The 16,687-nt window shown below is 49.4% G+C and overlaps 1 protein-coding gene across 3 annotated transcripts in view; it reads left to right on the top strand.

Moving 5' to 3' along the window:
- Positions 1 to 16,687, top strand: part of LOC119446833 (uncharacterized) — a 70,274-nt gene that overhangs the window by 23,103 nt on the left and 30,484 nt on the right. For 2 of the 3 annotated variants that reach the window (XM_037711397.2, XM_037711396.2), the window contains 2 exons: positions 13,247 to 13,328; positions 14,398 to 14,481. In XM_037711397.2, the coding sequence (XP_037567325.1) occupies positions 13,272 to 13,328; positions 14,398 to 14,481 (141 nt within the window). In that variant the 5' untranslated portion in view covers positions 13,247 to 13,271. The remainder of the gene's footprint in view (positions 1 to 13,246; positions 13,329 to 14,397; positions 14,482 to 16,687) is intronic. The other variant, XM_049664452.1, reaches the window with a different exon arrangement.

Here is a 16,687-nt window from a genome sequence, read left to right as displayed (position 1 = left end):
CAAACTGTAGCCGACGTCATGCAACTTTGTCACAGCTATGACGAGCTGCGGAAGCAACGTGACTCCACTCGCAGCGCCTCCTTGCCCGAAGAAACCATTTCGGACTTAACTGATGGTCTTGCGGGGAACCACTCTTTGTTACTTAATGAGATTAAGAACTTTATACACGAGGAGGTTGCGCGCCAGCTGTCTCTTCTACCTTGTACTCTTGGTGCTATCCCATCTACGCTGCCGCCCTCGACACAGCACGCCGTTCAAGAGCAAGTTTCCGAGGTGCTACCCGCAGCGCCTGGGATAACGATGAGTGCTCCGCTCACCTACTCCGTATCCGTGGTCACGCCTCGGCCTCCACTCACCTACGCCGAAGCTGTGGTCACACCTCAGCCTCTGCCCATCGCAAGAGAGAGAGAGAGAGAGAAAACATTTATATGGACCATCGAGGTCGTTGATCTTGAGGACGAGTGGGTGGTGTCCTCACTCCAGGACTCCACTGGCCATTGCTGCTAGACGTACTTGCTGGACGAGAGCTTCTTGTCCCGCCAGGGTATCGCCAGTCAGCTGTACCTACCACCGCTCAAATGACGTGCTGGGCGTCTTTAAGTGTTGAGGTTTGCCCCCGCACCCCACGAGATGTGAAAGAGTGTAGGGCGTGTGTCGCCGCACCAGGGGCAGATACCACGATATGTTTGTGGGTCATCATCATCATATCTGTGTAGGTTTGGGAATGTGTCAGTCTGAATAAGTCTGAGAGCTAAACTCCTACGTGCCAACTCGCACCTGTCTTGCGTCGCCTCAACCTGTGCACCAAGCTGTCCGTCCATTCTCACGACCGGCACCACGTTTTCGAAACCCGTGGCGCACCCCTGACAACCGCCTCATATGCTACTCGTGCTGTATCCTAGGTCACGTAGCGTGGTTTTGCCGCCGGCATGGATTTTTCTCTCGTGATGACGTACGTCCAATTAACTATGGTTTTGCACCGACACCGCAGAATGCTTCGTCTGGTCTTTCTACTGACTCTTTCTCTTCGACTCACCGGAACTTCAATAGTCACGCCGGTCGCCTTCACCACGTCGCCGTTTCCTTTCACCAATGCTGCGATGCCCTCAGCCTGAGGAAAACTAGAAGCCGCAGTTTCGGAGACAAGGACCGCGCAGCTCTCCAACTTTTCAAGACCTAGTTTGTGCCGATCTAATGTTGTTGCCGTCTGCTTAGGTGTGCCTGTTCTAGCCCTTGTTGACACCGGAGCAGCAGTGTTTAATGACTGAAACACTTTGCCGTGAACTTCGAAGAGGAACGACGCTGCTTTCTGACTTTATATTGAGCACTGCGAGCTCGCACCGAATCCGACCTTTCGCGGCGTGCACAGTACGCGTCGTTATTCAAGATGTTTTGTACACTGTTGCGTTTGTTGTGTTGTCCAAATGCTCCCACGACATCATACTGGGCTCGGACTTCCTCTGCGCTCACCATTCCGTCATCGACTATGCTCGCGCTGAAGTCGAGCTTTTGCCATTTGCCCGGCTTACAAGTCCTCGGGCTATGTTATCGGCGGCCTCATTTCCGGGATTGCCAGAGTGAGCCGGCACCCACACGAGCTCAATACGTCTATCCGGATTTTGGGCGCACATTCTAAATATTTGCCACCCTGGGGGATGGACGCGTCCGCGGGCAAAGTTAAGAATGGCTTTTTTAGAGTCGCTAACTATCTAAGCCACATTGGTTTGAGCGATTGCTAAGGCATAGCAGCCTCCTCTGCTTCTTCCGGGGTACAGGGGGAGTCTATGATGTGGGTGAGTAGGGGGGGGGGGGGGGGGGGCTGGATGATAAGTCACAGCTACAGAACGGTCTGTACCACACGCGGCGACCACCCAGCGCACATCCTCTATAAAGTGTCATTTGCGTTATGGGGAGTTTCTGGATGTACGTTCTTAGGGAGGGGTTTGATCATAAGCGCGGCGCGCATGGCGCGAGGGAGAGTTGTTAAATCTACAACATTTGCGGGTATGCGAATTCCCAGAGAATCCAGTATATGCCGTCCTGTTTCTGTGCCAGCCAGGCGAAAGTATTGTGCTTGTCGATGTGTCTCTATAAGTTCTTGTATAGTGTTGTGCATTCCTAATTTTAAGAGCCTGTCCGTGCTAGTGTTCTTTGGTAGGTTGAGCGCTGCTTTGGTAGCCATGCGGATTAAAGCGCTGATTTTATATTTGTCCGCACTGGAGAGGTTCAGGTAAGGAGATACGTAAAGAATGCGACTAAGCACAAAGGCATGCAGCACCTTGATATTGTCTGCTTCATCTAAACCGGCTCGCGAGTTTGAAATCCTTCTAAGAAGATGAATGACGGAGCAAGTGGACTGTTTTAGTGATTTCAGGGCAAGATTGTTTTTTTCCGTGTCCTATAAGTACAGGCCAAGAAGGCGGAGTGTGGGTGTTTGTGGTATGGGAGTGTCATGCAGACAAATCACGATGGAGGTGATAGGGACACGCCGCGGCCGGAGTATGAGTAGTGCTGACTTTGTGGGGGAGCATTCAAGGCCAATGTTTGCCGCGTGGGTAGCTATAGCTGTGGCAGCTGCTTGAAGTGTCGATTCTATGTCGCCATCCGAGCCGTATCTGGTCCAAACCGTGATATCATCCGCATAAAGTGTGTGTCCCAAGTGTGGGATGCGGCTAAGAGCCTAATGAGGGTAATACTGAACAGGAATGGGGATAACACCGCTCCTTGCGGGGTGCCAATGTTTCCAAGGGTGAATGAGGGCGTCTGTATATCATCTACATGCAGGGAGGCGGTGCGCCCGCTTAGGAAGGCTCGAATATAGTTATAGGTCTTAGGTCCTAACTGTAGCTCTTGGATACTCTACAGGATGTCACTGTGCTTAACCTTGTCAAATGCTTTAGTGAGGTCTACTGCCAGGATTGCTCTGGTGTGGTGCAACATATCATTGAGGATGGTATGTGAAATCTGTAGCAGGGCGTCCTGTGCCGAGACATGAGGTCGAAATCCTACCATGCTATGGGGATATAGTCCATGGGATTCCATGTGTTGCGTGAGACGGGTGAGGATGACATGCTCAAAGAGTTTGCCCAGGCACGAAGTCAGAGAGATGGGACGGAGATTTTGGGCATTAATGGCCTTATTGTGTTTGGGGATGAAAATTATTTTTCCATGCTTCCATTCAATAGGTAGCTCCCCCGTTTCCCAGCATTCATTGAAGTACTCGGTGAGAAGGCGAACAGAGCGGTCATCTAGGTTTCTTAGCATGACATTGGTGATTTGGTCATCTCCAGGAGTTGAGTTTCGCAGCTTAATGAGGGCTGTTCTGACTTCAACTTCCATAATAGGGGCGTCGAGGGAGGGTTGATCGGGGCCTATGTATTCGGGATCATACTGCTTGGCCCACAGTGGTATAAGTTCGCCTAAGAGTGCTTGCTGATTACAACGATTTTTATGGGTAAGCCTTTTGAGTGTAAGTCGGGTTTGCTTTTTAGTTTGAGTGGGGTCTATCATATGTCGAAGAAGATTCCAGGCCCTGGAGTTGTAAAGATTACTTCGTAGTCCGTCCCATATTTGGTGCCAATTATAAGGGCGGCACTGTGCTCTTCTATTTGTTTTTGAAGTTGTGCCAGTTTGAGTTTTCGATTCTGTTTCTGGGTTTTCCAGCGCGTGAGGATACTATTTTGTGCTTGGAGTAGGTACGCTAACCTACTATATGCAGTGGGAGTTTCAAGGGTGGCGTCGAACTTTTGCGTAAAATTTTGCACGTCCTGCTTGAGTTCTGTCATCCATGTGTGGAGGTTAAAAGGGGACTCTGATGTTTTGGCCTCTCTGTGCTTACGAAGAGTATCCTAGCTAGTCATCCGGACACGGTAGTTTTTAGCTTTTTTGGCAAAGTCAAACTCTATAGTTAGGATATAATGATCACTGCCCAGGGCCTCATTGGAGTTCCGCCAGACTGGTGTGGGAAGATTGCGGCCAAAGGTGAGATCTGGGCTAGTGTCGGTGGTGATACTGTTGCCGATTCTCGTAGGTGTGCTGAAATCATTTTATATAGAAAGGCCCTGCATCTGAAGAGTGTTGTATAATACCGCTCCTCTCTTGTTGGTGCGCATGTATCCCCAGTCTACATGCGCGCAGTTAAAGTCCCCTAACATAATGAGAGGGTCCTTCTTTGCAATGATGGAGGCGGCTTTAATGAGAGTGATTAATTCTGAGACCGGTTGCCTCGGAAGGAGGTAACAGTTAAGGGTGAAGAGGGGATGTGATTTGTGAGTGGACGGGACTAATTCTAGAGATGTGTGAGCTACCGGAGAATTCAGTACATGACAAGTGTATGGTACAAAATTTTGAACATAAGTGGTAACCCTGGGGTTTGGAGTGATGTCAGAGGGTACCAGAGCATATCCTGGCAGCGATACATTTGTGCCAGCATCCTGGAGTGCTACTATATCAGGGGGTGTGGAGGAAGCAGAAAGTAGCTGCTACAGGGGGTCTCTTTTGCGGCGAAACCCCCTGCATTTCCATTGTAGAATGCGTAATGGGAGATTATTTCCCGTCAGCAAGGCCATGCTGGAGGGTGGGTGGGCGAAGGATGGGAGGTGTTATGGGGTTGCCGGCTGGCGTATGTGAAGACATTCCAGTAATTATTTATGAAATTTGTTGAAGAATGGCGGTGGTTACCTGACTAATAATCGTTTCTGTAAGCTTAGTGATGGTGGCTGCAATGTAATTTTGAGTTTGAGCCAGAATATTGGCTTCTAACTGTTGGGCAAAGTCTTTTAATTTGGAATCTATGTCTGGAGTGTCGTCTTGCCGGCATTGCTTTTGGGGAGGGGGTGTGGAGAGTGGGGGTGTTTGTAATGGAGGGGGGTGAGAGGGTGGAAGGGATAGAGTTAACGGCTGCCCTGAGATGCCTTACCTCTTCCCGCAGGTGTGCTATTTCTTCCTCCCGCAGTGAGGTTGGGGGTGTACTGGTGGCTTTAGTCCAGGCTCGCTGACCATCTGATGAGGCACTAGGGGTGGAAAGTCCTTCGCCGTGGGCACTGCTGTCTTGTGTTTCGTCACTGTCTGTCTTCGAGGCTGGGGGTCCTAACTTTGCCTGAGCCTGTACCGGTAAGGTGGTTTCCACCACGAAGAATGGCTTGCAAGGGTCCTCTTGCGTTTAGTGCTTCTCGCCACACCGTGGGCAGAGTGCAGTTTTAGATGCGAGAGCATCTTATGCTCGGGGCATTGTCCGTTCTGCGGCGCCGGCACCCATACTGCGCATGCGCAACTCTCCCTCATTCTCCTCTCCTACGCAAGTGTGCGCTCTCCTCCTCCCCTCTCCTCCTCTCCGCCACAGGTGTGGCGCAGCAACTCTCTCACTCTCTCTCTCTCTAAGGGTACTCCGGTAGGCGGCGCAAGTGTCGCGGCGCAGTATAAAGCGCGCGTTCGCTGTGCTTCCGTCATTCTCTCGCTGTGCAACGATGTGCGAAACGCCATGAACAACGTCAACGTCGGCGCTAGTTGCAGCGGCAGCGCCACCGCCGCGGAGCAGAGGAAGGCTCGGGAAGCCGAACGTAAACGGTCTCGTAAACGGCGCAGTGGGAACGCTCAAGTTCTGTGAACGAAGCGTCGATGGTGTGGGAGGAGAAGAAGACTTCCCCAGGCGACTGTGGCTGCACTTCGACGGTCCCGTGACAGGGAAGCTCGCTCGCCTTCGATCGACCCACGCAGTGAGCGAGGCCAGCCGTCTGGGTTACGAAGTTGACGCGGCGTGGGTGCCCATAGAACCACGTTGATGATCGACCGTAAAACCGATGGGGCGTGCAAACGGACGCAGTTCCCCTTGGTTCAAGCGAGTGCCATAACCGTGCACAAGTCCCAGGGTGGAACCTATGCGTCGATCGTTTACGACTACGCCAATACCCGACCGCAGAAATTCGTCTACGTCGCCTTAAGCAGGTGCACTAACATTCAAAACCTCTACCTGACCAACGCTTCAGCCGACCATCGCTTCCACCACAAGAACGACAACATAGACAAGAACATGGCGGACGAATTCAAACGCCTCGACCACCACCGTCTCGACACCGTCACGCAGCGCTACCTCCGCGCTTTCCAAGAAGACGTCGACCCCGAAAGAGAATTCACCATGGCGCTTCTAAACAGCCGGTCCCTCAACGCCCACGCCAGGGACATCGAACGGGACCCGGTCATAACCAAAGCGGACGTGCTCTGCCTCACGGAAACGTGTGCCGCACGGCCGACCATTAACGGCTACGACGTGATCGTGTGTACCGAGGAGGCACAACGGCAAGTCGGTGGTGTCGCCGTATACGTGAAACGCACTCTCGCCGCAAACGCAAAGGACCTAGACCTACCGCTCACCACTCAAAGGCACAACGGAGAGCACTCGGCCGTCCGACTATCCTTCCACGGTGACAACAACATCGTCATCATGACGCTGTATCTCAAACCCATCTCAAGAGAAAGCGTCGAACTTTACGTCGCAAAGAGCATGGTAGAGTACACCAAGACCTACAGACACGCGCCCTTAATTCATACTCGCAGGGGACTTCAACGTAGACATAGTGACAACCAATTGGCTGGTGCAGCACATGAAGGACGTATACTCTTTGCGATGCATTTCCCAAGATCACAAGCAACCCACCACCATCAGGGGAACGTGCATAGACCTCGTCTTCGCAAATTTCAAACTCGACCCTCTGCAGCAAGACCCATTGACGCTACACTTCACCGACCACACAGCCATCGTCTTCAAGATACCGCGCGCACCGACACTAGGAATCACGTACGATCTCTAAATAAAGACGCAACAACCCCGTACAAACGTCTCCTCTCTTCTCAATACATTCTCTCAGTCTAACTTTCATTGGGTTGTGTTGCCAAGTGAAACGAAACAGAAACTTGATGCGCACCCCCCGCGATGCTTTCGCATCCCACCATGGTTGCCCGTAGGGTGAGATGATGTGATTTTTTTTTTTTTTTGGAAGATGGCATACGGGACCTGTGACCAGGTTTCCGGCAGTTCGTGCAGGCATCAGGGCTGCCCTTGCATTTGGTGCAGCGGTGCACCACACACATATATTTAATGGTGTGCGGTACGGAACCAGATGGAAAGGTTATTAGAATGGATGCAGTTTTCCCCATGCGTCGGGCCGCTATGATGTTGGCCTCCGGGTTTCGATGATGCAACTCATTTAAGATTTGTTCTGGTTTTTCACTCCAGTATGCTCGGGAAATCACAGCTTTGACTGCCGCCGGAGGGCCCGCGATGTACGCGGCTACCGGGTATTTGTTCACATCTATAGTGATTTCCTGTATTTTCACCAAAGCGAGAGCTGTTGCCTCCGCTACCGTCGCCACCGTGAACGTATTGTTTGTGGGATGTATGCGTCGGTCGGCGCACCGGCGTTACTGGCGTTTGGCTTAGCTTGAACCGAGGCCGTTGAGTTGGGTTTGGGGGGCGAATTCGAACCTGGGGCCCGATTTCGATAAGCACGGAGCACAGTTTGCCACTCACCAGGGTGATAGTCCTGTGGGGAAATGGTCTCTCCTTCCACTAGCTCCTCCATGGTTGTTGGGGAGTGAGGAACGCGGCGCGCCGGCGAGGCTCGCCTCGATGAGGCGAGGCTTAGCGCAGCGGCGTGGCTGCCAGAGACTTCTTCAACGGATAGTTCTCGGAGATCACAGGGCACATCCAAAAGATGGCAGCGGTTAAGGTCCGTGTACCTTCCTGGATCCGTTGAGCGCCTTGGTGGGTCCTAGGAAGGATTTAGCTGGGCACAGGAACCAGAAATTGGCGGAGCCGATACGAACAGCGTCCGCACACTCTAGCCCCCGAGCGGCCTCACCTCCTCCTTGAAGGCTCTATCTGGTCGACTCGCCCGTTGGGTATTAGGGCTCCAGGAGTATGAAATTTGCGTCATTTACCGATCGGGGGACGCAAACATTCTGATGCAGACGCTTTTTCCCGCTCGCCTCTCCCGCCTAGTGCTGTGACCGCGTCTGTGTCCACTTACGGCGTGTGCTTAGCCATCATCGACATGCTTCTGGAGCAAAGTAAAGACCCCTGGCTTGCTTCCCTTATCGACTTATTGATTCACCTGGCGTCGCATCCTGTATCACGGGAAATACGCCGTCAAGCGCCCCACTTCATTCTTCGCGACGGTTTGCTATACCGTCGCACATATCTTTCCGAATACTCTAATGCTTCTTGGACTTGGCCTTCTACGCTGAGACATATGCACCGCCTTCCACGCTGACCCACAGTCCACACATGCCGGAGTATTGAAGACTTACGCCCGCCTTGGCCTCCCCTACTATTGGCGCGGAATGTACCGCTTCGTTCGCCGCTACGCCTGTTTTTGTCTTGCTTGCCAGCGCCGTAAGGAGCCCCCCTGCAGTTCAAACGCTCCACTACAGCCGTTGCCTTGTCCTGCGCGGCCCTTTGACCACGTCGGTATAGGCTTGTACGGACTGCTACCCATCACTCCTGCTCGCAACCGCTGGATAATCGTTGCCATCGATCACCTCACGTGATATGCAGACTTCACTGTTGTCATCTGTGTCGGCAAGTGACGTTTCCTCCTTCATTTTACAATACATCATTTTACGGCATGGCGCACCACGTGAGCTGCTTAGCGACTGAGGACGTGTCTTTCTGTCGGATGTTGTCGAAGCGATTCTAAACGAATGCAACATTTTTTACCCAACCACCACTGCCTACTATCCTCAAACGAATGGTTTGACAGAACGATTTAATTGAACATTTCGCGACATGCTGGCAATGTACGTCGCTTCTAACCACTCAAAATGGGACCGTGTTCTTCCCTTGGATCGCCCATAAAACCGCCACGCAGACCACCACTGAATTTTCTCGATACTTCTTAATTTACGGGCACGAGCCCTCGTGCACGCTAGACACCATTCTTCCGTACCACCCGGACGTGAGTCAGTCGACAACAGTTTCTCAAGCCGCTGAATGCACTGAGGAGTGTCGTCAGATTACCCGCTCCCGCACCACTGCTGATCAGCAACGTCAGAAACACCATCGCCATGTCTCGAAGTGTCCAATGTCTTATACCCTCAACTCACTTGTATCGCTCTGGATCCCGTCAACCAGCCCCGATCAGTCGACGAAACTTCTTTCGAAGTACCACAGCCCTTACGGTGTTGTCAAGCAAACTTCGCTTGCGAATTACATCATCGAGCCGTTTGAGCCGTCTTCAGATCAACGACGCCGAGGGCGTAAGATCATGCATATTGACAGGCTAAAGCCTTATTATGACCCTGCTGTCGTGTCCTGTCCCTAAGTCGCCAGGATGGCTCTTTTCCGGAGGCAACTATTTGTAGTGAAGAATATTATCGCTATTTGAAGAAGCAAAGAGCGCTGCTCATGCGGGAAGAAAACGACGATTCAGAAGCGCGAGGCTCGCGCTCTTTTCTGCAATTGTCGGTTCGCCTACTGCGAATATATCTGTTTACAAAGAGTCCTGATCCCAAACGTCCCACTATAATACAGATAGTCTTTAAATAGCAAACAAAGAGAATCACTAGCATCACATATGTTTAAATTATGTGTTAGAATGTTGTGAATCACCCAATCAAAAGCTTTTCAAAAATCAAAATAAGCACACTTTACCAGACCTCCCTCCTCAACAATCGGCGGAAATCATTGAGAGAAGACACAATGTTGGTTTCTGTAAATCGTCCACACATGCAGTCATCGCAAGCTCTTGGGCCAGTTGGCGCATGATGAACTTGAAAAAAAAAGGGGGTACCAGCGAATACACAAGGACGCGTACACAAAAGAAAGGCGTTAGACACAGACGGACGCTGGCGTCCGTCCGTGTCTAACGCCTTTTCCTTGTGTACGCGTCCTTGTGTATTCTCTGGTACCCCCCTTTTTCAAGTTCATCACACATGCAGCCATGTTGGTGCACTGAAAGTTTGAGTTTGAAGCGAAAAGACAAATGCTTGCTGCAGATAACTTCACGAACTTTCGCGAACGGGGAAAGCAGCGACACCAATCTGTAGTTTTCTACTTTCCCACTGTCACCAGACTTATGCGCAAGAATGACAACGAATATGTTTCATAATTCTGGAAACAATTTTTGCTCTAAAGATAAGTTCAAAATGCGCGCATGAGGCTCCATAAACAGACACACACAATATTCACGATAAAAGCTGAGACACCATCAAACGCTAAAGTTTTCGCCTTCAGTGGACCGTATAGCAGCCATCACATTCGATGACGTCACCGTATTGACGAATACGTTTTCACTGATAAATTTATCATCGCACATGTTAGTCACGCCTGGTGTCGATAATGAATGGACAGAAGAAAAACATTCTGCCAGCACCTGAGCGACAGCGTGAGGAGAGACAGACCCATCACCGGGGGGAGGGGGGGGGGGGGGGGATGAAGACGTCGTAGCGCCCTCTGAATAGTGCAGGGTGCCCATAGGGAGCGCTGCGATCGTTCAGCCACCATGGGTTGGAAAAAGAACTTCTGGGGCGGCGGCGCCCGCTAATGTTTACCAGCAGGGGTGAAGCCAGCACTTGCCCTGACTTCACCTCTGAAAGAGTGCCGCGCAGGCTGCAGTCCGCGCACACCTTAAGTGTTTTTGTTGTCCGAATGTAAACGCTAGGGTAATTGTAAAATAACAGGTCGTTGTTTCTAACTAAAATATTATATTTGGCTAAGTGTTGATATCAAGAACTCTCAAAAAATGCACCTCGGCATTCAGGTTTGCTTTTAAAACCTGTGAAACAAAGGTGTACAATTAATAGCATTTTTACAGCTAAATTAGCCATCTCAAACATAAAGGAGGCGAGAAGCAGGCGTTTCCTATATTGCACTATTCCCTGATGCCTCTTCGTGCCCCGGGGCATTATCAATTCTCCCGTTTGGATCACAAATTTAAAGTTCGGCGATACACCCCCAGAGCCGATCTGTTGAAAAATTCATTTTTCCCCAAAACTATTTCCGAATGGAATTTGTTGCCACCATATTTGGTTGGCTGCAAGACTGTGGATTTATTTTATGAATGTTTGTGCCCCCCGCAATAATGTCAACAAAGGCGCTGCGGGTAATGTCTGAAAAAAAAAAATGGCGGCGGCCTGGCTTCACTTTCAAAGCAGCATTGCCACTCCAGATTTTTTTTTTTTTCAACTTCCTTGGGGTAGTACATGGATTTGTCTGATCTTCGTGCTTGGAGCTTCATACGTTCTTGTGGCTTCGTTTATTACGCTTTATCAGTGCCTAAGTTTCAAGGCAATTTATGCTTTTTTTTTAATGCAGAAGGTGAAAAGTTCGGCAGGCGGTACTCTTGTAACACAAGAAGGCGAAAGCCTGCTGCACATTTGGTAATACATGAAGTTGTACAATCGGAGCTAGACTTCTTGCAAGACACAACGATCCGCAATGGAAGTACACGTGTGGCACTAAGGCGACCTCCTGAACGCTACATATGAACACTTAGCGTAGTACCTAAAGTGCAGCACGTTAGTGCACGCACTGTATAGGGCCACACCTTTAGTCGGCGAGATGGCTTCGACGTGACGTGTGCAATCACGCACGCACTAGGCACACCCTTGGTAAGCCAGGACAGTGGAGCAGCCGTGGCTTCAGAGAAGCGTGCTCGTCTCGCACCCCGGAGGCCCGAGCTCGATTCCCACCCAGACCGAAATGTACCAAATTTTGTTTTCAAAGCCACTAATTTACGTCGTTTACGGGAACCTCCCTGAGCAATGTGACGTCAATCCGAGCATTTCTCGCGGCGTCAGCCACTTTTCGTCACGGCTCAGTTTCGCCATGGTCATAGACACCTAAGACTTTCGCCTTAATAAGACTCTGCAGGCATGCACTGCTAATTGCAGCGGTTCCGCTTGTCCGTGGCGTAGTGGTTTCAATATCGGACTTCTGTGCTAGAGGTCCTGTGTTCGAATCTTGCCGTCGGATAATGTTTATTTTATTGTTTAAAACGCAGTACTTTCTTAAAAATTATTACTGTGCAATGTCGCGAAGACATTTAAAGCCAGAAGGACGAAGTTTAGGCAAATCCATGTACTACCCATCGTTCGCATGCTGGCCGAACTGCCCTGCTTGCCGCTCCCGTATAGGCACTAACGCCACAGTTCCCTCTAGTAATGATTGCATGAAACTCTAGGGCCGTACCTACCCAGTCCCGCATCTACAGTGACCCATGTCGGCGTGAAAGCGGTTCGTTTAAGAGCAGCACGTATGTACACATTGCCACATACTCAGTGACGCTCTTCCGCACAGCTACCCGATGCGCTGCCCATTCCACCACTGTGACCCAGGTAGGCGGCAAAACGGTTGGATACGAACATACAAGGACAGATGCATAGATATATGGCCCTTGGGAATTGCGTGAGGTACCCTAAGAATCCTAAAGCGTTAAAAAGGATAACAAGAGAAACGTCTGGTTTGCTACCCTGCGCTGGGAAGGGGTATAAGAGGTGCCAAAAAGGAGAAAGAAGGGAGAGAAATAGCACTAGCTGCCCGCACCCGTAGAAAGGCACACCAAGACAACGAGCGGTCGCAAAGACTTGTCGACTTGAGGAACATCACTAACGCTCTCCTTGCTTTCTGTGCCTAAGACATAGTCCAACACACTTAAATAGTTTGCGCCATTTGGGGCCTACCTTGTCCCACAACAATAATAATCTGCCCTGCTTGCGTTTCCTTTCTTGAAAACTCTGCGCTGGCAACTTTCCTTTTGAGAATGACATGTCACGCTGATAACGCGCATGCTGTTTGTGACCTGGAAGTACCGGGCTCGCAGCGTTAAAGAAAGAAAATGAGGGCAAGCTAGATGACGATTATCATTGTGGGACAAGATAAGCCTCAAAGGGAGGAGGAGGAATAAACTTCATTCAGAGAAATGAGCAGACGGTAAAATCGTCCGAGGTGGGCGGCGTCCCTAGTCCAGGATGCCGTGGGCCTCAAAGGGTGCAAACTTTTTAAGAATGAATGCTCTTCGCCTCCAAAACGGCCGTCACTATAGCCGGTTTAAAGTGATCCAGGGAGGGCGGCACTGGACGTTGAAACGGGAGCAGAGCAACGGAGGTGTTCAATAGCATTCGCGCAGAGCATGAAAAGAACAATAATTGAATAGCAGCGTTACCTTTTAACCGTGATTACGCCAGGGTGCGCATTGCAAAAATTACCCTGCTGCCGTCCTTGTGATCTTTTTCTTTGTACGTGCGTGTACAGTACTGCAGGTGTCCCGAACATATTGATGGGGAAGCATGGAGCCAAAATGGGCGTCATCAACCCAAGTTGCGACAATGCACAGGTGAGATGCGCCCCTTTTTCACTAGATACACTCTCCCATGCTCATTTCTGGACATAAATATAGGCTGCTGATGATGATCTCGAGACTGGTGTCATCCTGGAAATTCGTTCGCCTTGCGAGCTCAGCGGCTACAATTCCTGAACTCCTATATGTGGCGTAAAGTAAATAATCAAAAAGTCAATTAGTGAATTTTGTTAATTCGTCGATTATGCGCTTCGATTTCTTGTGCAAGTAATGCCCGCCTCTTTGAGTATGTAGCTCAATGACTGGAATTATGCTGTCGGCCTTTGGCGATTTTTATTTAATTCTTTATGTTATATAAGAACACCCAGTGTGTACACCTAGTCAAGAACCAAGGAGTAGCCGGCGCCGTATTTGTGCGCCAACATCTACTTCTGTCACGTGATTTAAGAAAACGTAGCGTAGCCCGAGCTTTTATACCACTGGGGGTAGAGTATTGATCTCGGGACGATCTTCCTGCTTAATGCTCGTATGAAACCGATGATCACGTACAGGTAATCTCTGGTTGTTATATGGTTAGAGGTTAGGTTTGTTGCATAATATCGCAGGACATTTTGTTGACCATGCTCTCAGCGGTACTCTGCTGCGCTTGCTTCGATCGCGACACTGTTAAATAATTTTAATGCCTGAACTTTATTTAGGAGATAGTGATAAAACAGCAGCTTTAATGCTATAGGCACTGCTAGGAGCTCATTTCAATGTATTTCAATGTTCTTTTGGTTGAACATCCCGATTGTTCATAAGAAAAATTCTGCGGTACTCGTGCCTTGTATTGAGAGAAGTCCTATTCGAAAACGGTTCCTAAAGTATTCGATTCGTATTCGTATTCGATTCGGTTTTAAAGATTACTATTCACACACCCCTATAGTTCTTGGACCCTTGGTTAAATCAGCCTACACGGCACCAATCTATCATGCATTGATCATCGGAATTTCTACGTATGACCAGAAGGCCTGCAGGGTGCAATCCTGCTTCCTGCCTAACTCTGACAAACCACATGTAGCAGTTACGCGAACCACCTTGTAATATATTTTCCCACTGATTGCAGTATCACTTAGACGTTGACTACGGTGGATCGCCTAAGGAATACACTTGTACCATGAAAGAATTCCTGTGGTATATGACTGTCGGAGTAAGTTGCCTCGCATTTATTGTTCAGCTCATGTGATCGCGTTTACAAGAGTATTAGCTAAATTTTATATCAGACATTTCTTGTTTCCAGATAGCTCGCTATTGCTTGCGGTGAACCTATCAGCTTACTGAATGTTGTGTATCCTCGGTTTCAATGTTTTAATGCAGTAATGAGCTTAAAGGGCGTTTGTCGCCCTTCCGACGCGCAGTGCACAAAGGAGCACACGAATGTATACAAGGGTGTCATGGTCAAACCCACACAAGTGTAAGACCTTCTGCATAATGTCGACAACATTTTGCGCACATTGGGTTTCCGCCACTATCGTGAAGGACAGGCATGCGTGCGAACGCAGGGCGCCCGTGGAAAATTTCGGTGCTTCGCGCGTGCTGTGTTACCGGTGTCATCGAGTTTTCCGTGCATGATGTTCCGACATATTGGCGCGTTTGCCGTATTACGTGACCCTGCGAACCTAAGCTTGCTTCCCCGCAACGGGAATAGGTGGACCATCTTGATGAAGGTGTCCTTGACTGCTACAAAACGAAAGCTGGGTGTCACGGGCTGAAGTAGAAGAAGAAAAGGAAAAAGGAAGAGGAGGAAGGCTGACGTGGCCTGGAAGGAGCGAGAAAAGGAGGGAGAGGTCCGCTCGAACACTGGGCGGAGAAGGCGGTGAACCTGTGGCGTCGACATCGAAGAGATGAGCAGGAGGAGGACACCCTGCACCAGTCTGGCTTGATCCTCCACGCCCCGCGGCTGTGCCCCGTGATCGCCAGCAAAGGCTTGGCCCGAGGACAACGGCCCCGTCCTACCTCTCGCCCTCGCCGACGGCAACGCTAAACAAGCCAGGCCTAGCCTGCGGAGACAACCCCTCAGCACAGATGCCAGTAGTCCAGCGGTACATACGAAATAACTACACCAAATCAGACATGTAAGCGCCACATCGCACGTGACTTATTAGGACGCTTAACGATAAATGAGAACTGGATGGTTTAAGAACTCGTGAAAGATATTAGTGGGAAGAAGGGGGAGATCAAACTCACAGTATAACCATTTATGCGATTGTATGTAGATTGGATGTGGACTTATCTACTGTGTGGTAACATTATAAATGTGTTTTGTGTGTCTTTGTCCGGATTCATGTCTCGTGCGCCGGGAACCGTGACACTGGGACAGGGAGATGTCTTGACTGCCGGATCTATAGCTATATGACTGTCGGATTGCAAAGCAAAACTTAAAAATCACGGTGTTTCTTAAGGTTATAGATATCATTCTGACTTGAATACATTGATTACATATACCCTATACCAGGCGTTGATTCACAGTCATCTGAACTATTGCATAACTTCCAGGGGTGATAGCATTCACTCTGACATTTCTTTCCTGCAGCACGTTCAACATCAAGCCATATGCAGACTTACTGGGAGTAATCACCAAACTCATATGTTACTCATCTTTACAATCAGCTCAACGTACTCCGTATTGCTGATCTAGTGATGTTTATTGTTTAGATACTTACGTATTGAGCAGTTACAGACCAAAAACTTATGAAATTTGTTCTCTTCCAAATGTTACATGTCTTGCTCGATTGAACATTTTTTTAAACAGTGGAGCTGTTTTTTAACAGTGGAGGCCGGCCGTTATTTCGTTGGTCGTCCACAAAAATGAGGGCCGATCCTGGCGGTAGTGCAGAAAGTGACCAAGCGCAATGGCACATACTCCTGTGAACTAGCGAAGCTGATCTTGGCAAAGCCTAGCTAAGCATGGTTGGGACTACTTAAGCTTAGTCAGTCATCGATATCCAATCGATATCCAATCAATAGCTAATCGATAATCGATCAGTAATCAACAAATTCCTGAAAATGCTGGGGATGATTTCGTAGTACTTAGCCTAGCCCAAAAGCCAGGACTAGCTAGGTGCCCATCAGCTCTGCTGTCTCCTTAGCATTGCGCCTCCAGTGCAAGCTACGCTAGTCTTTTTTTTTTACTTCGTAGGGCCTGCTTCAAGTATGGTACACAAAGTGTTTATTTTGTTCTAATTAAATTATTGAATTCCTTGCTTTATAAACGCTAGCTTTATGAGTACATATGTAACCCATAGCATGACTTCTTATTCAGTACGTTTTTTGTGAGATAACTCCTTGAACCAAGTTGTTTTGTTTTAATCAATTATTATTCTTGTTTTCCGTATTATTAGCGTTTTCGTATCAGT

This window comes from Dermacentor silvarum, chromosome 3 (genome assembly GCF_013339745.2).
Source record: "Dermacentor silvarum isolate Dsil-2018 chromosome 3, BIME_Dsil_1.4, whole genome shotgun sequence".
In the NCBI taxonomy this organism is placed as follows: Eukaryota; Metazoa; Arthropoda; class Arachnida; order Ixodida; family Ixodidae; genus Dermacentor; species Dermacentor silvarum.
This window is presented reverse-complemented; position numbering and strand designations above follow the sequence as displayed.